The following is a 23,798-nucleotide window of genomic DNA, read 5'->3' on the forward strand; positions in this document are numbered from 1 at the left end:
AATAGCAACTGGATAGAGTTGCCTGGAAGACAAATGGAATGCATAAATTATGCCATTATTCATAGAGAAGGTAATATGTAAGTGTGAAATTCCATACAAAGCAAAAATGCACTGACTGTGATCACACTGTAGCTTTAAGTGTTGACTGTTTCAGGTCACAAAGGCACTGTTTAGAGAACAGCAAGTGAGACTATGTGTCCAGCAGGCTACACAGTCATGTGCCTACTACCCAAAGGGGGCAGTTCACACATTCTCACTGGAAGGATTAAAAGAGCTTAAAAGGTATGAACTCTAACAGTTTCATTTGTAATGAAGGTGAACACTGTTGGCAAATATTAGTCTTTTTTTTCCTTGAGAAAGATAAAAGATCTTACTACCAGGGTTCTTAGTTCCTGTTTCCTCCTACAATTGAAGGGAATGAAAGGAAACAAGTCTCCTTGTCTCAAGATTTTAGAATAAAAAGTTGTAAAGCTCCTAGTGCAGTGAAGCCCTCCCCCGATTTATTTTTCCTACTCCCATAAGCATAAACTGGTTAATGACAAAGAATGGTAGGAGGAGCCCTCAAAGAGCTACAATGTCTATAATTAAGTCAAGTGATCAAACACAGACAAGGTTAAAACGCCTAAGTGCCCTTTACAAATCAGGATAAGCTAACAGAACGTTAACCTGGACGCCTCTGCCAAACTCTAATTTGGATATAATTTTACCTCACTAAATCCCTTCACCTTCAATCAAGGAAATATTCCAGTGCCCTTCAGAGTCACAGGAAGTTGCTGCCAGATCCCAGCTTAAATTAACAGATTTGTCTCCTGGTGGACAACGTGGTGGAGGTGTATAATTAGGTTTGGCACCTGGTCTAAAAGGCCCCAGGAGCTTAGGATAGAGACTACCAATTCTCAAGTCTATTTTGTTTTTTCTCCGAAAGAGGGCAAGACCAGTAAAGAACAGACTGTGTCTCTGAGAGGAAGAGCTGCAGGCAGACAACATAGATACCCAGGGGGTGAAAAGTAGAATCGGTTTTTATGGCAACGCTGATAGTATTATGCCTTCTCCGACTTCTCCAATTTTTTTTGCCCCAAATTATTGAATCCTCTCACCCAAACCAGGCTAAAGGAGGGGGTAGTTTTTCAATCCCTTTGAGTGCCTCTCTTCTTCCTCACAATCTCCACGCTTCCTCCTCGCACACTGCTATTACCCACCCACCGCCCCAAAGGTAAGGGCCAATGCCTAAATACAGACTCTTAAGGTCCAGTGTGGGCAGCTCCGGTCTAGGGCTGTTGCCCAGAAGAAAGTCTGACGCCGAGAAATCTAATCTCCCACGTCTGATCTCTGTAGCTATTGTGCCTCTAGGGGAAGGCAGAACAGGTGAGGGCGGCTGGAAGGAACCAGTTCCGCGACAGTCCGAGAGAGCCAAGTGAGGGTACCGCGCGCGGGAGGGAGGGCACCACCGGAGCGCCACCTCTCTCCCCGGATCACCTTGCGCTGACCTAGCAGAACCGGGAAGGAAGGAACCTCAGCCGGCGAGGACGGGCTGGGCGGGCGGGGGCGGGGCCTCGATCCGGATTTTTCTGGCGCTCGCCTGTGATTTGCCAACGAATTCGAGCCGGAAGCGGGCTGGGAGGTGTAGGCGGCGGCGGCGGCGGCGCACGTGGTGACGTGCGAGGGGGTGCGGCGCGAGCGGTTGGCGGCGGCGGAGGCAGTGTGTCCCGGTCGCGTGTGGAGGTCGGTCGCTCGGAGCTGCTGGGGGCACTTTCTCCGCCTGCTGCTGCGACGAGCGAACAAGCCAGCGAGCCAGCGACCGAGTTCCCGCGAATTCTCGGTGGCGCTCCGCCCTCGTCGCTGCCTCCCCTCACTGGCCGCTAGTCCTCCCGCTCGATCGCTTCCTCCCTCCGTTGCCTCGAGGCGCTTTCCGTTGGGCCGATTCCCGCCCGCTTCCTCCGCTCCCCGTCGAAACTCTAGAGATGAATTTTTCCATCTCTTCAGGGATGAGCCAGGTAATAAGTGCTGGTTCTACAGACCGTAGATCAGGGGCTGGCACGGGCGGTCGGGAAAAGGGGGAAGGCGCGAAGCGGCGTCTGGGTCTCCAGGGAGGATGCCCCGAGCCGCCGTCGCTCTTTGGGACGAGAAGGTGGCGCCGCGCTGGGCCCGAGTGCCAGGCGCTGCCATGGTTGCCGAGTTGCGTTGGCGGCCGAGGGAGGGTGCCGGCCGCCTCGGAGAGCGCGGAGACTCAAGTCCCTTTTCTACACCGGGGCGGGGGAGGTAGGGTGGTAGGAACCAGAGGTTTTTTGCTTGAGGGATCCTTGGAAGCCACCGGGGGCGCCACCGGGCGGGGGTGACCCGCCAAAAGGAGGGCGCGGGACCCAGGGTTTTCGCAGTCAGGGACCGACGCCTCGCAGTGGGTTTGCCTGGGATCTGTTTTCTCCTCTGGGAGACCTCCCGGGATCTGTCGCGTGTAGGCGGGCAGTCAGCCCCGGGCCTGCAGTGGGGTGGTACCGAGTCCCAGATCGCCGTGGGCCGCGGGGTCCTTTGTTCCCCGCTCCACGTTGCCCGCTTTTCTTGCCAAGCGCGGGGAGAAGGGGGGCGGGAGGAGGGAACGGCTGCCCTGACGTGTCGGCGCTGAATGACTGTGGGGCCGGCCAATCCCGGGCGGTGCTGTGCGGGCGCCGGGCGCCTGGCCTCCCAGCCTTCGAAACGGGCTCTGGCCTGGCAGTACAAGGAGGAAGGCCTGGGGCTGCAGCACTGGCCAGTGACTTCTGGGCATTCTTTTTTACTAAAGAAGTAGGTGGCGAGGTTTGCTCTTTTTTCGTTTTGACCCGCTTTTTTACTAGGGGTCTCTGGTGATAATCGGAAGGTATCAATATCAGGTTAGGGTTGAACGTAGGGGAGAACTTGAACTACTACTTTAGAACTGTGGCACCCCCTCCCCAATACGTAGTAGACAAATCTGTTGGTTTGAGACAGCTGACATTTCAAACAAGGAGCAGTCAGATGGCTTAAAGGGCGCTTTCCTAATGCCTATTGTCAAGGACGGCAAGTTAGAACATCAAGCTCTTCTTTGAGTTCTTATGTATTATGATCTGTCTAGTAATACGTGACAACTCTAAAAGCCTGGTATTATTAACAGTTGTTTGCACAAGTACAGCATAAATTAGACTACCAACAAGACATATTTTCTTTTAATAATTCTAATACCAGCAGTTGGTTTAGGAATAAAAAATACTGATGAATATTTTTAGGCTGAATCCTCTTGAAACTTCTGTCCTTCAGGATGCTAAAGGAGCAGTTGTGTTTGTACGTCTGGACATGAGATAAACTGACTTTAGAATTGGACTGAAACCAGTATCATTTATTAGTTGAGATAAACTGTACTTGAGCCAGTAACCAGAGACAGACCGGGAATGGTTTTCCTCTGTATTTTCATAATAGATGAAATCTCTAATTAATATTGATTTCTATAGTCTTTGTCTTAATTTATAATTACGTATTTTTAACTTTTCCTCCCATAACAAAGCATTTCAAATTTTGGTCATAGTATCTTTTGGAAGGTGGGGTTTTGTTTTTCTTGCTTAAAGGATATGTTAGATGGCAATTTAATGTGTTTTTGCAAATAAATTTTTTATTTTAAGATCTTCCTGTTAGGGAGATAACTTTTTTTTTTTTTTTTTTTTGAGACAGGGTCTCACTCTCTTGCTTGGGCTAAAGTGCAGTGGCATCTGGAACCTCACACTCTTGGGCTCAAATGATCCTCTTGCCTCAGTCTCCTGAGTAGCTGGGATTACAAGCACCCACCACCATGCCCAGCTAACTGTTTACTTTTTGTAGAGACAGGGTCTCACTATTATTGCCTAGGCTGGTCTCAAACTACTGACCTCAAGCGACCTTACCCCCGGCCCCCAGTCTCAGCCTCCCAAAGGGCTAAGATTTACAGGCCCTATTAGTGAAACAGGGTAATCATTGATTGTAAGGTGAAGTACCTCTAAAAAATAATTTCATCGACTTTTTAGCAGTATGATCGTACAGTTAAATCCTACAAGTAGAAATTCTTAAAGGTTAAGGGTCTTCCCACCATGTTTTCTGCTAATATAACATTGATGTGTATTATGAATAAGGTGATTTCTGGGTTTGTTAGAACTATAAAAAAAAAAAATGCTTATTTTATAAACTTAAGTTACCACCTTGGTGAATGATTTTATACCAGTACCTAGATCGGTATTCTTAGCACTTTCCATATTACCCTGAATGCCTAACAGGTACCTCAACTAGAACATCACAAACCAAATTCTTACTTTCCTTTCTTCCTGTCTGTCTGCCTGCAGCAAATAGAAAATGACTGTGTTACACTTCTTGGAATCCTAAATTAAGATATACATTTGAATAATACAAGCTAAAGTATCTTAAGTCTTCACTCTCTTAGTGACTTAACTGAACAGTTTCCTCTTACCCATCCCCCATGTCTGTTATAATGGCCTATCCTTCCTTCCTTAAATCCTTCATCTGTTCCCCATACGCAGCACTGTTTAAACGTTGGAATTAGTTTCTCTTCCTCTCCTACTGTTTACCATGTGAATCTGCAAATCTACAAAAATTCTACTGAAATGAAATAGCTGTACTTTCTGGAATAAATTTCCTGTCATACCTTTTTTTCCCTTTTGTTCAGGTGTTTTCACTGCTTGATTTATCTGTTTTCCTGGCTTGCCTGGGAAGTGTTTAAAGGATAGGGAATTGAATTAACTCCATTGTGTTAACAGCATTCCAATTCACTGTGCCTGCCATATGTTTGGTGCCACAAGTGTTTGTTTTGTAATGAAAGAATTACAAAACCATGAGGTAAAAGCTTGGCGCGAATAAATGAGTTTGGTGAGTTTTGATGTATATAAATGGATGGTGATAGTGATTTTCTTAGAGGGGATATTGGTAAGCTGAAACAACATCTGGTTTTAAAAAAAATCTGTTGATTTATTTTGCATTATGAAGTCTCTCCTTTTAAAATGGAGTGAATTGCTATTTTGTGGGAATTGACTGTCCTCAAAAGATTGCCTTTACGCTTAAATATTTGTAATTTGTTTTGAAATTTTAAGGATGCTTTGAAAGTTTAATGATAACATTTTAACTTGTTATTAATGAAAGCCAGAGAATTTGCAAGAGGCCATATTTTTCCTACCTATCTTATAACTGTGTTAAGATTGGTTGAATTGTATTTCACTTAAGCTAATCTTTCTGGGGTACAGTAACTTGTGAACTTCTGGGTGTTAACTAAAGCAGTTTAATTACTCATTTATGAACTGTCTATCTCCTTTTTCTTGATCTAACCATACAATGGAAATATTGTATTTATCAGAGCATACTGTATTTGATCCCAGTTTTAAATAAAGGGGGATTAATTGGAAGTATATTTTAAATACCAAACAAAATTCTAAGGTTTTTTTTTTTTTTTTTTTTTTTTTTTTTGTGTGTGTGTTTTTGGCCGGGGCTGGGCATACGGGACTGGCGCCCTACTCACTGAGCCACAGGCGCCGCCCCAAAATTCTTAAGTTTTATACTCTTATAAGACTCTGCGATATTTGGGCTTTTGGTTTATATTTTCAAAGAAAATATCATGTCCATTTTTTTCATTCCTCTAGTTACTGTGCTTGAGTTTCATAGACCACATAAGATCCTCCAAGAATTTCAGGGGTAGTTTTGAAATCTCTTGATTTGCCCAAGCTTACTATTATGGAAGTGATTGTGAACTTTTAAAAACATAGATTTGTTGTTATGAGTTGACCTGACTCCCTCACAACTTAAGGGAGGTCGGAAGTAAGAACATAAGTGTATGAGGGCAGTAATTGAATAAAATAAGTTCACATTAACTATTAATGTCATTTGGACTTGGGCTATTTTTTAAAATTAAGTAGGGTTGTACTAATCAGTAGACAGATGTTAAAGAGATGAGGTTCTCATTAAGACCTCGATGAACTAAATGTAGTAGGACTCATTCTATCCCAGGTTGCTCCAAAAATTCTCCAGTATATTCTCCCAAAGGACATGGAAGGATTCTTTTTCTTTTCTTTTTTCTTTAAAGAGACAGTCTTGCTCTGTTGCCCAGGTTGGAGTGCAGTGGCTTGATCATAGCTCACTGCAGGCTGAAATGCCTGGGCTCAAGCCATCCTCCCGCCCCAGCCTCCTGAGTAGCTGGGATTGTAGGCTCCTGCCCAGCTATTTTTTGGGTTCTTCAGGATGGTGTGTTCATGCTGTATATATTTGTGTGTATTTAGGAGAACATTTGTTTTCTAATTTCTTAGGAAGAACTCAGTTAACCAATCTATATAAAAATGTAGATCTGAGGAAATCAGTATTATGTAACTGTTTGATATATCGGTAGTTCAGTGCAGAAGTAAGCATCTGCAACAATCTCAAGCTGAGTTGAAATACTTGAGTTTCCTTGAAATGAAATGTAAATGTTGGAGGCCTATGAGATCAGCTCTTACAAATTTTGTCAATATGTTGAACTTAATACAATTGGTTTGGTACATCAGAACTGAACGGGCTTACATTGGAGTGTGTGGTAAGTGTTATTCACTTTGGCATAATTGTTAGATTTAGAACTTTGGGTTTGCTTGATGCATGAGGCAAATCCAGGTAATTTTAAGATATCCATGAAAATTGATATATTTGCAGATATTTCAAATGCACATATTTCAAGTAATTTCTTATTTATTTCTGGTTTCCAGAATTAACAGTGGTGTAACAGGAGTTCAGGTGATCAAAAAATGAGTGTCATATGAATGATACTAGTAATTGATGACATTCGAAAATGAGGGGGAAAGACTAGGTAGGAATACTGATTACCTTGAAGATTCAGTTTGAACCAGACATTCTGTTGGTACCTATTACTCTGTAGGAGAAAAATGGTCAGGCAAAGCACAGATATTATTTTCCCTTTTGTTTATTTAGTTTTGTTTCAACAAATTATTCATCTTCAAGTTCAAGTTCCTGGGTTAGTTCTGGTAGGGGTAAATGGGTTTGGATGCAAAAGATGAACAAGATAGACAGGCTTTGCCTTTATGGGGTGTTGAATCAAGGAAGATAATCAGGTACATAGAAGCATAGCACAGAGTATACGGGCTGGAATAGCATACCTACCTTTCAGAGAGGATTCTGTGTGTGGAGGATGAGGAGAAACTGCTTACCAAAGGGAGGATTTCCAGGAGGCCTTATGGTGGAGCCTATTTCATCTGGCAAAGGTTGGGTTAAGGGCATTCAAGGTAGCAAGAACAACTTGAACAAAGTTGTAGAGACAGGGAAGTAGAGAGCACATTTTGAGTATCTCTGGTTTGTAACATATGTGTGTCTGGGAATAACACCTTTAAGTCACTTGCTAGCTCCAAATAACAGATCTCACATGTTTGTATGTTAGTTGGAATTTAATAGTAATGATGGTGTGGCGCCTGTGGCTCAGTGGGTAGGGCACTGGACCCATATACCAAGGGTGGTGGGTTCAAACCCAGCCCCAGCTACTCGGGAGGCTGAGGCAAGAGAATCGCCTAAGCCCAAGAGTTGGAGTTTGCTATGAGCTGTGTGATGCTACAGCACCCTACCAAGGGCAGTAAAGTGAGACTCTGTCTCTATAAAAAAAAAAAAAAAGACCAAAAAGAAAATTTAATAGTAATGAATATTGAGGTAACAGTTATTTATGTTTGTTCTGCGATTCTTAAACTGTAAGTCATTAGCTCCTGCCCCCAGGTGAGGTTTTCTCTTTTTATTGTTTGCGATTCATTGAGGTTTTTTTTTCTTTAACATTTTTTATATCTGGATAAGGTTTTTAAAAAGTATTTTATCACCTACATAGTTGCAAGTTAACTTTAAAAAGTTTATGTATAGTTACATTTGTATTTTATGTAGTGTGAATATTTTTGCCATTATCCTCAAAATCAAAGATCAGGACTTGTTTTGCATGATCTGCTCTACCTAGTTGAGTAACAGTCTTTAATCATTCTGAATATCTAACTTAAATTTGTCATTGTTACTACAGATTATGATGTACCATTATCACAGAAGAAATTTGTGTCTATAGCTTTTAAGGACTTGATTACATCATTTTCAAGCCTGATAGTTTTGGAATCCACAATTGGAGCTTAAGACACATCTGCTTTTACTCTGACCACCTGTCTTTGTACCTTGACAAACTGCTGCGTTTTAACACTCCTTTGTCTCAGGATTAAGGGTTCTCAGAAACATTCGTCACCAATATAGTAGGTAAGTGAATCTTTAGTGCACAGTCCAGTATTGCTTTATTGTTTTTTAGAAGACTGCTAGTACATGAACAGTTTCATAATTTTTAAAAAGGCAGAGAACCTGTAATCCCAGCTACTTGGAAGGCTGAGGCAAGAGAATCACTTAAGCCCAAGAGTTTGAGGTTGCTGTGAGCTGTGACGCCATGGCACTCTACCGAGGGCAATGTAGTGAGACTCTGTTTCAAAAAAAAAGAGAAGCCAGTAACTATTTGATATGAATATGAAAAATATTTTCCTTTCTATGGTTTGACTTTAAATATATCAGTGACTTCAAACTGAAATATATTACTGCTTTTTAATGATATATGTAGTTACGGTGATATGCAGAATTTTTTAAAGTTATGTAATCTTATAAGTGATTTATAATACATGAAACTTACAAAGGGAACAGACCATAAGTTTATCTTTTTAAATTTCTTTACCTTATATACATATACATATGTGTTATATTTCAAAGCATTTAAAAAATCAGTTAGCAGATACAATGAGACTTACTTATCAGACTTACTTGTGTTTTAGGCAAGAGAAGAAAAAGGCAATTTTCTACATCTAAATTGTGATTGTATATAATTTTGAAAGATAGAGTCAAATAGGGGCTCTTTAAGGAAACTGAAAAAGGGTAGGATTGAGATAAATACGTTTTTCTCATTTGTGAGTAAAGGAATGACAGGAGCCCCAATCCAAGGAAACCTGTAAGTGATGGTTACTTTACATCCTTAGGTTGCTCATTGTATGAGTTTGGACAGGACAGAATTTCATTTCCTTGCCTTCAGAATGAATGTGCTAATAGGCATGGAAACCTGGTCAGAATTGTCAAGATACCACTACTGTATGAATCCTTAAAAAGACTTAGGACTGGCTGGGTGGCTCAATCCCGTAATCCTAGCACTCTGGGAGGCTGAGACAAGTGGATTGCTTGAGCTCACAAGTTCGAGACCAGCCTGAGCAAGAGTGAGACCCCCATCTCTACTAAAAAAAAAAAAATAGAAAAACTAGCCGTATTTTGTGACAGATGCCTATAGTTCCAACTACTTGGGAGGCTGAGGCAAGAGAATCCCTTGAGCCCAGGAATTTGAGGTTGCTATGAGTTACAGCCATGGCACTCTAGCTAGGGGCAACAGAGTGTGGCTCTGTCTCAAAAAAAAAAAAAAAAAAAGACTTAGGATCAAAGTATGGGAGTACCAAGACTTGTACATTCAATACCAGTGTTGTTTTCAGCTAAGTTTTTGTGAAATAGCATTTTTTTTTTTAAGTACATACAAGGTCTCACTATGTTACCCAGGTTGGTCTCAAACTCCTGGCCTCAAGGATAAAATTTTACATGTTATTTATGGGATGGAATTTGAGAATAAAATTTTACTCTAAAAAAAGCCACCATTAGCAAGTAAAATTTTTTTCTGCTTTTTAGCCACATTTAAAAGGAAAAATGATTCCCAATGGATATTTGATGTTTGAAGATGAAAATTTTATTGAGTCTTCTGTTGCCAAATTAAATGCCCTGAGGAAAAGTGGTCAGTTCTGTGATGTTCGACTTCAGGTATTTAAAACTTAATTGGAAATCTATAGTATTTACTTTTTGTTACTAAAAGATAATTATCTTTTTCATAGGGATTTAATGAAATGACTTTTAAAAAGAAGCTTAACCTAGAAATATGGAATACAAGAGTCTGATGTAATTAGCTAGAGAAGTACATAATCCACAATACTTGTGATTTTACAAGCACGTTTTTATTCTTTATAATTTTAGGTCTGTGGCCATGAGATGCTAGCACACAGAGCAGTATTGGCTTGCTGCAGTCCCTATTTATTTGAAATATTTAATAGTGATAGTGATCCTCATGGAATTTCCCATGTTAAATTTGATGATCTCAATCCAGAAGCTGTTGAAGTCTTGCTGAATTATGCCTACACTGCTCAGTAAGTACTTAGAAGTAGACCACATCAGAAAATTCCTGATCTCTCTAAATACATTAAATTAAGTATCTGTTTTAAAGTTCTAGTATCATAAATAATAAAGAATTTTTTTTTTTATTTTTTTTTTATTAAATCATAACTGTATACAATGATATGATTATGGGGCATCATACACTCACTTCATAAACCATTTGACACATTTTTATCACAGTGGTTAACATAGCCTTTCCGGCGTTATCTCAGTTACTGTGCCAAAACATTTACATTCTACATAATTTTTTTTAATAGGTTGAAAGCTGATAAGGAATTAGTAAAAGATGTTTATTCTGCAGCAAAAAAGCTGAAAATGGACCGAGTGAAGCAGGTAGAGTATTATAAATAATATTCAAGGAATTACTGTTATTTATGGAGACTTACTTTGTGTGATCAGAATATAGAATTTGTCACAAAATATTCTGTTAGTCTCAAGAACTTGAAAATACCCCGTCTCTCCCCTCAGAAGTTAATGTGTTACTTGAACTGTTTGGCTGTAATAAGGTAGCAAGATGGCACTATCACTCAGAAAGATAATTTGAGCTAATGTCTCTTTCAACAGTCTTCTCTGGATGAGAGGCTGTGTCAGTCTCTGATAGCATGAATTAAAATATTCATCTGTTCTGTAAAGAGGGCTTTGAGTGAAAAAAAGAGAGCAAAAAAAATTTTTTTTTAATTCATCTGGGTGTTTTATTCCTCTTCAGTTCTTAATGATTCATCTGTTTTTATCAAGAGTGAGTCACATAATTTATATCGCCAGTTCTCTGGTCTCTTACATTTCCTGGGTTCCTCTTCAAAGTATTCCTTCTGGAATTTAATACCAGTGGGAAGTACTTAATAATTCATAGGAAAAAGGGCATTTAATTCTCAAATTGGGGGGGAGGGGTTAGTAAACTGTAGGCCACAGGGCAGCTGTTTTTGTAAAAAGTTTTATTGGAACACATCCATGTGCATTCGTTTGCATATGATCTGGCTGCTTTCTAGCTATGGTGACAGAGTTGAGTAGTTGAGTTAAGACAATATATCCCATAAGCCTAAAATACTTAATATATCTGGCCCTTTAAGAAAAAGTTTGGTTCATTGGCCCTCTCTCTGCTCAAAAATCCTTTATGATTTATAGCACATATCCCTGAGTTTAGCATTCCAGGTTCTTCCCAATATGGTTGCTCAGTTTCCAGAATTGTTCCTAGTTGTCTTATTTTTCTCCAGCCAAAGTAAATTAATTGTAACATCTTTACTATGTGCTCTCTGCATTCAACATCATGACCCTTCCTATAGAGCCCAGTTCAGATATTTCCTTTCACAAAGCCTTACTGAATTATTCTAGTTGAAAACTTTTCTGAACCTACAAGGCATTTCAGTTTGTCGCATCTCTTCTTAAACAGCTTATACGTTTGTGCAGCATTCTTTGGTGTTTATCATTTGTGTGTTTGTTTTTCCCACGATTTAATTTGTTGTATTAAGACAAGTGACTGTTGAGGCATCGTTATATCTTCCCATGGTGTTTATACATTGAACTTTAAGTACTTTTTGAATAAAATATATATAATTACTGGCACTCATGTATTTCTTTTCCAAGGTTTGTGGTGATTATTTACTATCCAGAATGGACGTTACCAGCTGCATCTCTTACCGAAATTTTGCAAGTTGTATGGGAGACTCCCGTTTGTTGAATAAGGTCGATGCTTATATTCAGGAGCATTTATTACAAATTTCAGAAGAGGAGGAGTTTCTTAAGCTTCCAAGACTAAAGGTAAGGAGTGTACCTGTGTACAGATTTATACTATCTGGTTTAAATCTTTGTCCATGTGTCAAGCCAGTAATGGTTATGAAAACAATAATATGTTGAAATTAGAGGGTAGTTGTTAGCACATAATGTGTTTCTACCTACCAGTTTGTTAATTTTCTTTGTTTTTGGTTACTGGTTTCCCTACAAATTGGAGGGAATGTATGGAATGCAATTTGGCATCTATGACAACTTTATTGTGAAATTGAGAATTAGAAGCTTAACACTGATGTGTTTTATTGTTTTTTTTTTTCTCAATTCAGTTGGAGGTAATGCTTGAAGATAATGTTTGCTTACCCAGCAATGGCAAATTGTATACAAAGGTAATCAACTGGGTGCAGCGTAGCATCTGGGAAAACGGAGACAGTCTGGAAGAGCTGATGGAAGAGGTTAGTTTTAGAGTAAATGGGATTCAGCAGTTCTTAAAAATTATTTTGCTATAACATGAAGGATTCCCTTTCACTTTTATTTTATAACCATGACCCTAAAGAATTTAAATTTTGCTATAGGTACCCCTAAGCTGAGAAACAGGGGGGGTGTCCAGGTGAGCTGAATGAACTGTTCAGTTTGGTCTTCTGCTTTTCTTTTTTTATTTCTTTGCTTATTATGTGCTATTAACTTTCTTTAAAGTAGCATGTAATTTGCTGTAGAAATGGGAGGTGGTACTGAGATTTTCTGTAGATTCTTAATTTTTCTTCACAGGTTTTTGCTTTAAATTTGACAAGTAGGTAAAAGCTTCTAATGGTTGTTCCTCCCCATTGATTTATCTCCCCATAGGTTTATTAACAAAACTAGGATACCCAAGACTGAAGAAACAAGAAGAACCTCAAGTGTATTGACACGTACAGAAGCAGCAGTCCTGCCCCAGTTCTCCTAAGAAAAATCCGCTGTGGGCAGAGAACGATGATGATTTAATGGTGTTTACTCCTTTACAGGATTCTCATCTTTAAAGCTTTGTGTTTTTCAATGATGTTGTTCATACATTTAGTCACTCACTTAATTTGAGCTATTTTTAAAAATACATAAGACAAAATCTGTGGAAAAATGGTGGAAATTAAAACTATGCATGTGGAGCAGTAGTGTAACCTTGAGTTTGTCACTCCACTTAAGCCTTTCAGAGTCTCTAAAGGCTTACCAAATCCATGAGGCCTATAAAAACACTGTCACTTTATGTTCTAAAAAGCCTAACGGATCTCTAAATTCCATTATGATTTCCCACTTGAAAATCAGATGCTGGATTCCTGTAGAGTTTTCAGCACTTTGGATTGTCAATCCACAACCTAAATTAAGGCCCAGCCTTTTCTGTTTATCAAAAGGAGGCATGGCTCCCGACGCAGTGCCCTTGTCTGTTCTTAGTGGGCCGCAGATTGTTTACTGAAAACTTTATGTAAAAATAAAGGATTGCTCCATCATAAAAAAAAAGAAGAAAAGAAAATTTGATGCATTAGCTATGCACTTGCATCTGTCAAGGGAGATATCTCTACAGCTTACCTGAATTTTTGCATTTGTTCTTTTGAAGTTTTTCTTGACATTGCCTACAGGAGGGAAATATTTATGCAAATCAGACCACTTCATCTTCAGACATATAAACTATGTTCAGTTTCTACTGTAAATATGTATATTCTTTAAGAGTCTATATATTGTACTAGTGCCCTTTTTCTTAGTGCTATAATAGAAGCTGTGAAAAAAGTGAAGATTTCTTTCAAGCCAATGAAGCCACGGACCCTTCGGCCAGTAGTGGAAGATTTTGCATTTGATTTGGTTTTTGGTTTTTAAATTTTTACCACCATGACGTGTTTTTCTTTACTTCGGGATCCTGCCAGAGTAACATGTAAAGAAGCACAAGAAGCACACTGGAGGTTACCTTGAGGCGTTTGTGTAATCTGCTTACTAGTGGAGTAGCCATGGTGACCGTAGCCACATGGGTGTTCTGTTGCTGTTTTGCAGGTTCAAACCTTGTACTACTCAGCTGATCACAAGCTGCTTGATGGGAACCTACTAGATGGACAGGCTGAGGTGTTTGGCAGTGATGATGACCACATTCAGTTTGTGCAGGTACACATTGCACAGTCTGAGGTAACCTCAGGTTAAAATTTGACTAGAGAATTTTACAGCATACTTAAATTTTCCTTTAATAAAGGAAAGTAGACCAATTTCATTGGTGTAACTGGACAAAAACACATTTTTGGGAGAAAGCAAGCTTACCTTAGAGTTACTAGTATTTTTCCCCATGAAAGGAAGTTAACAAATTAGTAAGCTCTGTGTAGATTTTTTTTTTTTCTAAGTAGGATTTACAAGTAGTAAGAAAAAGGGCCAGGAAGATGAAACAATGTAGAAATTATGTTATTGTAGTAAGATTGTGAAAAAAATAGTAGTTGTCTGCAACAGGCATAACTAATAGACCCACTTTTTTTTTTTTTAAGTGCAAAGGAACTTAATAAATTATTGGTGGCTATGAAAGAAATTTTGAGTATTTCTTTAATCACTGGGCTTTCTGATTTCAAATTAGAAATTGTGTAATTAAGATGGACTATATACAATGTAATAAATTTTAAAGTAGTTGATAATATTTTACAACCTGATCTAGATATTTCTTGAACAAAATGAATTAAAACGTGAGTTCCATTGCACCAATTGAGTTACCTGGCCTTTTATGAAATCGAATTTATTTTTTTCCCTATGTTTAGTGGGGTAAATATACATATTCAGACACATTACCAACAATTTATACAGAACAAACATCTCAGGTATAAACTTTTTTAGTTTATGGACAAATACAGAAACATTTGAATGTTACATATGAATCGTAAGTACCACATAGAACCCAGGTCAAGAAGAGATTTCTAACATCCTTACAGATTTCCTTGTGCCCTTTCTCAGTCACTGCCCTACACTGGCCCCAAAGAAACATTCCAACTTTCTGACAAAGTCAACAAATTTGCCTGTGTTAGACAAATTTATATAAATAGTCATGTAGTATTTGGCTTTTAACTCAGTATTATATTTGTAAGCGATAAGCTATAAAGTAGTCAAGAGTCAACCCATATTAAGGGGTGTTTTTTCCTAAAAATGAGAAGGTAGATGGTAGATTCAGTCATTGCCTATTTAGTTATGTTATCAGGGCAGAGGTTGAGTACCTGAGTTGCAGTCCATAATGTTCAGTCTGGGGTCACAAATGTGTGAGAGACAGTTTCTGCTTATAAGACAGTTTTTCTTATAAGCATCTTGTAAGAGAAATAATACAGACTTTTAAGAGGTATCTACAAAAGGCCTAAAAAGGAGGGCATAGTGGAGATGAAAGAAAACCAAGGATATTTCACAGAGGTGGAAACTTGAATAGTCTCTAGATTTAGAGGCATTTGTCTGGTACAGAGAGGGAGTAGCAGAGAATATCTGCAAGGATGATATTCTTGGAAAGGCAAGTCAGAAGACTAGAAAATTAGGTAAATGCTACTTGAATGGGGCTCCTACTTTATCCTACAGACAGTGGGGAAGCCTTTTCAGGATTTTTTTTTTTTTTACTATGATAAAAGTAGGATGATATGAACAGATACATTCTACAACTTTAGTAATGAAAAACTAGGAAACAGTGTTAACTATTAGAGCTCTAACTTCAATAGTCTCCGGATTAGGAATCTCAACTAATTTGTGATTTATTTTTCAAAATTTTTAGTAGACTCTAACCATGTTGTAAAAGCTACTTTGGAAGTAAAATAAAGTTTGAAGGAAACGGTTAAATCCTTCTCTGGGAGAAGGGATAATCTCTATACTGCTTGTAAGGGAGTTAACCAACATTTCTCTGTTAGGTGTGCTACCTTCAGAGTTATAGTGCCTTTCTCTTCCACATTTTCCTCTCAATTTTAGTTTGCACATTACAACTTTCTTACTGCAGTACAGTCTCAATGTAAGCATTGTTCATTTGTGATACTTTGGACCCCTTCCTCCCACAGAATGGGATACGGTTTCATATACCTTGTAATGCCTAGTAGCAGATAAAGTTAGGTATCTCTTATTTTTTATTCCTAGTATTTTTATATTGTAACACATTATATCATAGTATAAAAAAAGTGGGGTTTATTCGGAAATCCTAATCTCTTACAAAAATATTTTGTTTGTATATATTTACGGAGTATGAGTGCAATTTTGCTACATTGGTCTATTGCATTGTGATCAAGTCAAGCCCTTCAGTGCATCCATCACTGTAGAAACACGTTGTACCCCAAGCAACTTCCCATCATCTCTCCCCAACTTCCAACTCTCCCTTGTCCATCATCCCACCCTCTGATTCCATGTGTACATATTATTTAGCTAACACTTGTAAGAACAGGTGGTATTGTCTTTCTGTGTCTGAGTTGTTTCACTTAGATATTGGCCTCTACTTCCATCCATGTTGCTGCAAAAGACATGATGTATTCTTTTTGTAGGTGAATAGTATTCCCTTGTGTATATATACGTTTTCTTTTTCCAATCCTCTGCTGATGGACACTTATGCTGATTCTACATCTTTGATATTGTGCATAATGCTGTGATAAACATATATAAGTACGGCATCATTTTTATATACTGACTTTTTCTTTGGATAGATCCCTAGTAGTGGGATTGCTGAATCATACAGTAGTTCTATTTTTAGTTCTTTGAGAATTCTCTGTTTTCCATAGAGGTTGCACTAATTTACATTTCTACTAACAGTATATAAACGTTCTCTGTTCTCTGCATCATTGCCAGTATCGTTTTTTGTTTTGGGTTTTTTGTTTTTTGGGGTTTTTTGTCTTTTAAAAGAATATTTTAGCTGTATTGCCTCAGGCAGTGCATATCTTCTGAGTTTTAATATTTTTATCTATAAAATAGGTAGATAATAACACATTCACTGGATTAAAAGAGATGATGTGAATAAAGTACCTAATATACTTCAGTACATAATAAATACCTAAATAGAATTAAATGATCATCATTGACATTCATTGCTTTTTCTCAAAATAGCCTGCCTGTACACATTTTTGCTATGACCACACTGGCTGAATGGCCTGGCCAGGTGTGGGGAACTTGTGGCCTCCACCCAGACCCCGAGTACAGTCCCTCAACTGAATCCAGAACAATAAAGAACAAGTCCCTTTATTAAAAGGATTTGTTCTGTAAAATTTGGGTTCAGTCAAAAGGCTGGAGTTAAAGACCTAACCTTTGGTATTTTTTTTTTGTAGAGACAGAGTCTCACTTTATGGCCCTCGGTAGAGTGCCGTGGCCTCACACAGCTCACAGCAACCTCCAACTCCTGGGCTTAAGCAATTCCCTTGCCTCAGCCTCCCAAGTAGCTGGGACTACAGGCGCCCGCCACAACGCCTGGCTGTTTTTTTGGTTGCAGTTTGGCCGGGGCCGGGTTTGAACCCGCCACCCTCGGTATATGGGGCTGGCGCCCTACCGACTGAGCCACAGGCACCGCCCCACCTTTGGTATTTTTTTTTAATAGCTTCAAGTAACTACCACAATCCTTTTTCTCTATTATTTGTTATATGGCTTTTTGCTTCCATTAGCAACAGAAATTTCCAGTCGAAATCTTACCTATCCATGTGATGTGGCCCTCTAGAACAGTAAGTGGATAAGTGTACTAGGCCAGCTACGAAAGGTGGTACCGGTTCATTTGGCAGTTCTCAGAGGTTTTGACTTCCTTGGTTCTACACACCCTTGGGAAGTGCTAAGGGCTAAAGTTACTGGAAGGAGGCCATCAAAGAAAACTTACACATGAGAACACACATATGTGATTCTCTCACAGATGTGTTTGAAAATGGACAGCTTTGTTTTTCTCTTAGTCTTCTATACCACTTTTGCAAATATTTGGTTCTTTTAGTAATGTTTCATTTCTGATTGCTATTTTTTATTTTTGTGTTTTGATGTAGTTTTGTCTGGAAATACCTATAAGGTAGCCCTAGAGTATTACCTTTTAAGTGTTTCTTTAATCACTATTTTTTCCTGTTAAGTACTTTGAGAGTGACTGGATGACTGCTCAATTTTTATTGGCATCCTATGAAGGATACCTATACATAAGATTTAGTCAGGTTTGACAGTTTTGTGGAGACAGTGGGTTTAAAATGTATTTTCTGTTAATTCATGCCATTTTAAAATGTTAACATCTTTTGGAAGATTGTATACTAAATGTAAGAATCTGTGCACTTATGTGGATTATAGGGTTTTTTTTTTCATTTCTTTGAGATACCGTTCTGATGCTTGATTTGCACTATGATTTTCACATTATTTAAATGGAATTTTTTCTGACCTGGATTTTTTTTTTTTTTTAAAGAGAGAGAGTCTCACTTTGTCACCCTCAGCAGAGTGCTGTGGCATCACAGCTCACAGCAACCTCCAACTCCTGGGCTTAGGCAATTCTCTTGCCTCAGCCTCCCTAATAGCTGGGACTATAGGCGCCCACCACAACACCCGGCTATTTTTTGTTGCAGTTTGGCTGGGGCCAGTGCCCTACCTGCTGAGCCACAGGCACTGCCCTGACCTGGCTTTCCGTATGGGTGTAGTTGTTTAATTTTTAAGTGGAGACAGAAGTACGTCAGTAATTCTGTCAGTTGGAAAGTGGTGGTTTGTGTCAAATGTGGTGTTCTATAAACATCACAAATAAATGAAGGATATTCAGTGTTTTTGCAGTGAGGGTTGAAAGATAACTCAGTGCTGTGGAAAAGCTCAGGAACAAAAAGGTACAGCAGGTGTGGTCTTTGGCTAGGTTTCTGTAGCTACCTTTTGATTTTGCAGAAAAAGCCACCACGTGAGAATGGCCATAAGCAGTTAAGTAGCAGTTCTACTGGATGTCTCTCTTCTCCAAATGCTACAGTACAGAGTCCTAAGCATGAGTGGAAAATTGTTGCTTCGGAAAAGACTTCAAGTAAGTATATAACATTTGCCAGATTATCTTTTTTTTTTTTTTTTCATTTATTTATTTATTTTTTGCAGTTTTTGGCCGGGGCTGGGTTTGAACCTACCACCTCTGGCATATGGGGCTGGCGCCTTACTCCTTTAAGTCACAGGCGCCGCCCTATTTATTATTTTTTGAGACAGAGTCTCACTATGTCCCCCTCGATAGAGTGCATCACAGCTCACAGCAACTCCTGGGCATGAGCAATTCTCGTGCCTCAGCCTCCCAAGTATCTGGGGCTACGGGCGCCCGCCATAATGCCTGGCTATTTTTTGTTATAGCTTTCGTTGTTTTAGCTGGCCTGGGCTGTGTTCAAACCTACCAACCTTGGATGTGGCTGGCGCTGAGCCATATTTATTTTTAGAATAAATAAAAATACTTTTAAATTGACTATTTGTGGAAAAATCTTGGAAGCTGTTAAACTTAGAAAATAATAGATTGTTCCAGTATGGCATCTGGAGACTGGAGTCCAGGTCAGCAACCAGAAGTGATGGTAATTACATCTTAAACATGGAACTCTTATGCTTACAGATAACACTTACTTGTGCCTGGCTGTGCTGGATGGCATATTCTGTGTCATTTTCCTTCATGGGCGAAACAGCCCACAGAGCTCACCAACAAATACTCCAAAACTAAGTAAGAGCTTAAGCTTTGAGATGCAGCCAAATGACCTAGTAGAAAAGCCCATGTCACCTATGCAATATGCACGATCTGGTCTGGGAACAGCAGAAATGAATGGCAAACTCATAGCTGCAGGTAAGAACAAAAGGATGAATGATTTATCTGAAGCATTCAATTGGCTAACCTTGTAAATGGGTATTTATTTACACTGCATTTTACATGCAAACTTTGGAAGAATGTTTAACGTGCTTTTATTCTATGGTATTCCAAGAAGAGAAGGAAATAACAATGTAACTGAATATGTCTAACCTTCAGTTCATCTCTTCTACTTTAAAAAAAAAAAGCAAACTATAAAGTGGGTGCATTTTTTTCTCCTAATTTTCAAGCCAGGGCTAATTAGTATACTCACACAAGTAATGTTATTTTTCCAGGTATTATTAAGCACTTAGTTAAAACATCAACTAATGGGTCCTTGAAAGGTTTTAGTACTTTAGTACTTTTGTGTTCCATTTTAATATTTTAAACATAAATCTGTGGTTCTTTTACTAGGTGGCTATAACAGAGAGGAGTGTCTTCGAACAGTTGAATGCTATGATCCACATACCGATCATTGGTCCTTTATTGCTCCTATGCGAACACCAAGAGCCCGATTTCAAATGGCTGTACTGATGGTAAGCACATTATGTTGGAGAAGTAACCCATATTTAGCTTTTTTCTCATAACTTCAGAATGGCAGAAATTCTCATCTCTCACTTTGGCATAGGGCCAGCTCTATGTGGTAGGTGGATCAAATGGACATTCAGATGACCTGAGTTGTGGAGAGATGTATGATCCAAACATAGATGACTGGATTCCTATTCCAGAATTGAGAACTAACCGTTGTAATGCAGGTAATATACTTTTATTCTGACATAGCCAATATTGTGATAATTATCAATATATAACTGTATTTAAAATTTATGCAGGAGTGTGTGCTCTGAATGGAAAATTATACATCATTGGTGGCTCTGATCCATATGGACAAAAAGGACTAAAAAATTGTGATGTATTTGATCCTGTAACAAAGTCATGGACAAGCTGTGCTCCTCTTAACATTCGTAAGTTGATTTTTTTTCCTTTAAGTTGGGTTTTCTAAAGAAGACTTGTGAATCAACAGTGTTTGTAATACACACTTAAAGTTTTGAGAGATGTGGCAATAATCTCGGTTTGACTTGATTTTGTTTTTTTTTTTAACAGGTAGACACCAGTCTGCAGTCTGTGAGCTTGATGGTTATCTGTACATAATTGGAGGTGCAGAGTCTTGGAACTGTCTGAACACAGTAGAACGTTACAACCCTGAAAATAACACCTGGACTCTAATTGCTCCCATGAACGTGGCCAGACGAGGAGCTGGTGTAGCTGTTCTTGATGGTGAGTTTTAGGATCTGGAGAGAAAGAACAGTGGTGAAGAATCTGCTCTAAAATCCTACGAAAGTTTCGGTGATGGCTGTACAGTTGTGTAATTAAGAATTCAGAACCAGCCATCTCTTTTGATGCAATGGGGGATTGGTGGTTTGTGCTTTAGAAATTTCTTTTCTCATCAGAGACTCATAATACTTGATACATAATTTTTTTTTTTTTTTTTGGCCCTATCTTCTAATGACATCACATTGATACATAACCAGTCTCCCTTTGTTTGGCCGGGGCGTTTGAACCTGCCAGTTCCGGCATATGGGGCCGGCGCCCTACTCTTTGAGCCACATGCGCTGCCGGTTCACCAGTCTCTTGATGGGAGCACTTCATGCAGTTCCAAGTCATTGTCTTCCATAAACCATACTCATAATGCATCATCTTGGATTTTGAGTTTCTTTCTTTTTTTCTTTCTTTTCGTAGCTGGGACTATAAGTGCCTAGCTAACTTTTCTATTTTTGGTAGTGAAGGGGTCTTGTTCTTGCTCCGACTGGTCTCAAATTCCTGTCTTCCCACCTCAGCCTCCCAGAGTGCTAGGATTACAGGCCTAGCCCCCAGCAAACTACCCTGCTATATATCCCTTTCTTCTTTATTTTTTTATTTTGAGACAGAGTCTCACTTTTTGCTTGCAGTAGAGTGCCCTGGTATTATAGTTCACAGCAACCTCAAACGCTTGGGCTCAAGTGATCCTCTTGCTTCAGCCTCCCAAGTAGCTGGGACTACAGACACCCACCAGAACACCTGGTGATATTTTAGAGATGAGGTCTCTCATTCTTGTTCAGGCTGGTCTTGAACTTGTGAGCTCTGGTGATCCACTTGCCTCAGCCTCCCAGAGTGCTGGGATTACAGGCATGAGCCACCAGTGCCCAGCCTCCCAGTTTCCCTTTCTTTTTTTTTTTACAGTTTTTTGGCCAGGGCTGGGTTTGAACCCACTACCTCCGGTATATGGGGCCGGCACCCTACTCCTTGAGCCACAGGCACAACCCGGTTTCCCTTTCTTTAGAGCAAGAATTCAAGAATTTGATTTGTAGAACAAAGCAAATGGCAAATCCCCTTTTTTTCCCCTTTATTTTTCCCTGACCATTAGACAACTAGGACAAATTCCTAGTCTTTTTCAACTGTCTATAGTATACCATACCTAATTAGAAATACCTGTAGACTATTGTCCTTCCAAAGCATTAAACCTTGTTTTATGAAGACAGCTTTCTTTTCACATCCATTTTATTGACTGACTTAATACCTTAATTATATAATTATAATTAAAAAGTTAGCATTGTTTTGGGAACCAATCTTAGTAGGCTGTGGCTCAAGTAGTAAAAGTTTTAAGTGTAGAACAAGTAGCCTACTGGCCTGGGGCTGGCAGCTTTTTGTGAACCTTGTCAAGTGTGTTTTACAGATAAATGGACACAAGTTGGTTAAGTGATGGTGAGAAAATAATGAATTTCAGAATCAGTAATATTTTCTGATTTGAACATAATTTATTTACTGTTTTCCATGTTTGTTTCCAAAAGAAATTTCTGTACCAGAATCATTTCATATAGTTGAAAAGCTCTCGAATTTTTCTGTTTTCTGAAATCTGCTTTCCTGTAACTTTTGGAGCCTTAGTTTTGTGCACTGTGCTAATAACATAGAAAGTCCAGTGCACAGAACTACTTTGGTTTGCAGTTGAGTAGTTGTATCTTTATGCCAGTTGTCTGATTTCTTTGTGTCTCTTGTTTATTCATCTGTGAAATGTACTTTATTTAAATGTTGCTCTTTCATTCCCTCCCCATTTTAAGTTGCCTAGTTTCATGTGGGAGGTTTTTTGTTTCTTTTTGCAGTTTTTGGCCCGGGCTGGGTTTGAACCCGCCACCTCCAGCATATGGGCCCAGCACTACTCCTTTGAGCCACAGTCACTGCCCCATGTGGGAGTTTTTATTGATTTGATCAACTTTGTTTCAACAACTTCTGGAGGGAACTTGCCACATTGATAGGCATTTAGTACTTTAAACGAAGTGAATTTTAAGAAAAGACAGATTTAGGGTTTCTTTCCATTGTTGTACTTTATCCTCTTTAAATTTACTCTGTCTCATTTCTCTTTTAGGAAAACTGTTTGTAGGTGGTGGCTTTGATGGTTCTCATGCTATCAGTTGTGTGGAGATGTATGATCCAACTAGAAATGAATGGAAGATGATGGGAAATATGACTTCACCAAGGAGCAATGCTGGGATTACAACTGTAGGGAATACCATTTATGCAGTGGGAGGATTTGATGGCAATGAATTTCTTAATACGGTGGAAGTCTATAACCTGGAGTCAAATGAGTGGAGCCCCTATACAAAGATTTTCCAGTTTTAACAAATTTAAGACCCTCTCAAACTAACAGGCTTAGTGATGTAATTGTGTTTAGTAGAGGTACATTTGTGAATAAGGAGGGTGGGTGGGTATAGATGTTGCTAACAGCAACACAAAGCTTTTGCATATTGCATATTATTAAACATGCTGTATATACTTCTTGTGTTTATTTGGAAAGGAATGCAAAGATGAAGGTCTGTTTGTGTATTTTTAAGACTTTGGTTATTTTACTTTCTGGAAGTTGGTATTATAAAAGAATAAACCAAGAATTGATTTGGCACATCATTTCAAGAAGTCCCCTCTCCTCCACATTTGTTTTGCCAATATGCACATTAAATGACTTCCTTCAAATATGTATTAAGGGGAAAGAGGGGTAGGGTTTAAACATGTAGGCAGTTGGGTTTTTTAAGGGCCCTTTTTCAGTAACTGGAACACTGCATAACAAAGCATACTTATTTAAAAAGAGGACAATGAC

At 39.1% G+C, this 23,798-nt stretch overlaps 1 protein-coding gene across 1 annotated transcript; it reads left to right on the top strand.

The window, feature by feature from the left end:
• The first annotated feature begins 1,604 nt into the window (after positions 1 to 1,604).
• Positions 1,605 to 23,617, top strand: IVNS1ABP (influenza virus NS1A binding protein). Its single transcript, XM_053608245.1, has 15 exons — positions 1,605 to 1,994; positions 8,012 to 8,235; positions 9,682 to 9,810; positions 10,021 to 10,190; positions 10,476 to 10,551; positions 11,800 to 11,973; positions 12,270 to 12,395; positions 13,954 to 14,061; positions 18,760 to 18,889; positions 19,451 to 19,675; positions 20,090 to 20,211; positions 20,304 to 20,430; positions 20,506 to 20,637; positions 20,777 to 20,950; positions 23,073 to 23,617. Exons 3-15 carry the CDS (start codon positions 9,700 to 9,702, stop codon positions 23,324 to 23,326), a joined length of 1,929 nt encoding a protein of 642 aa, XP_053464220.1. The 5' UTR covers positions 1,605 to 1,994; positions 8,012 to 8,235; positions 9,682 to 9,699; the 3' UTR covers positions 23,327 to 23,617.
• The last annotated feature ends 181 nt before the right edge of the window (positions 23,618 to 23,798 follow it).

Source organism: Nycticebus coucang, chromosome 10, assembly GCF_027406575.1.
Source record: "Nycticebus coucang isolate mNycCou1 chromosome 10, mNycCou1.pri, whole genome shotgun sequence".
Taxonomy (NCBI): domain Eukaryota; kingdom Metazoa; phylum Chordata; class Mammalia; order Primates; family Lorisidae; genus Nycticebus; species Nycticebus coucang.

Bases quoted from the DNA above. Each gene is read 5' to 3' on its own strand.
- IVNS1ABP (XM_053608245.1), top strand. From the start codon at position 9,700: ATGATTCCCAATGGATATTTGATGTTTGAAGATGAAAATTTTATTGAG. The intron at 10,552-11,799 runs GTAGAGTATTAT...TTCTTTTCCAAG, and splicing joins AAATGGACCGAGTGAAGCAG to GTTTGTGGTGATTATTTACT. The intron at 20,951-23,072 runs GTGAGTTTTAGG...TTTCTCTTTTAG, and splicing joins TGGTGTAGCTGTTCTTGATG to GAAAACTGTTTGTAGGTGGT.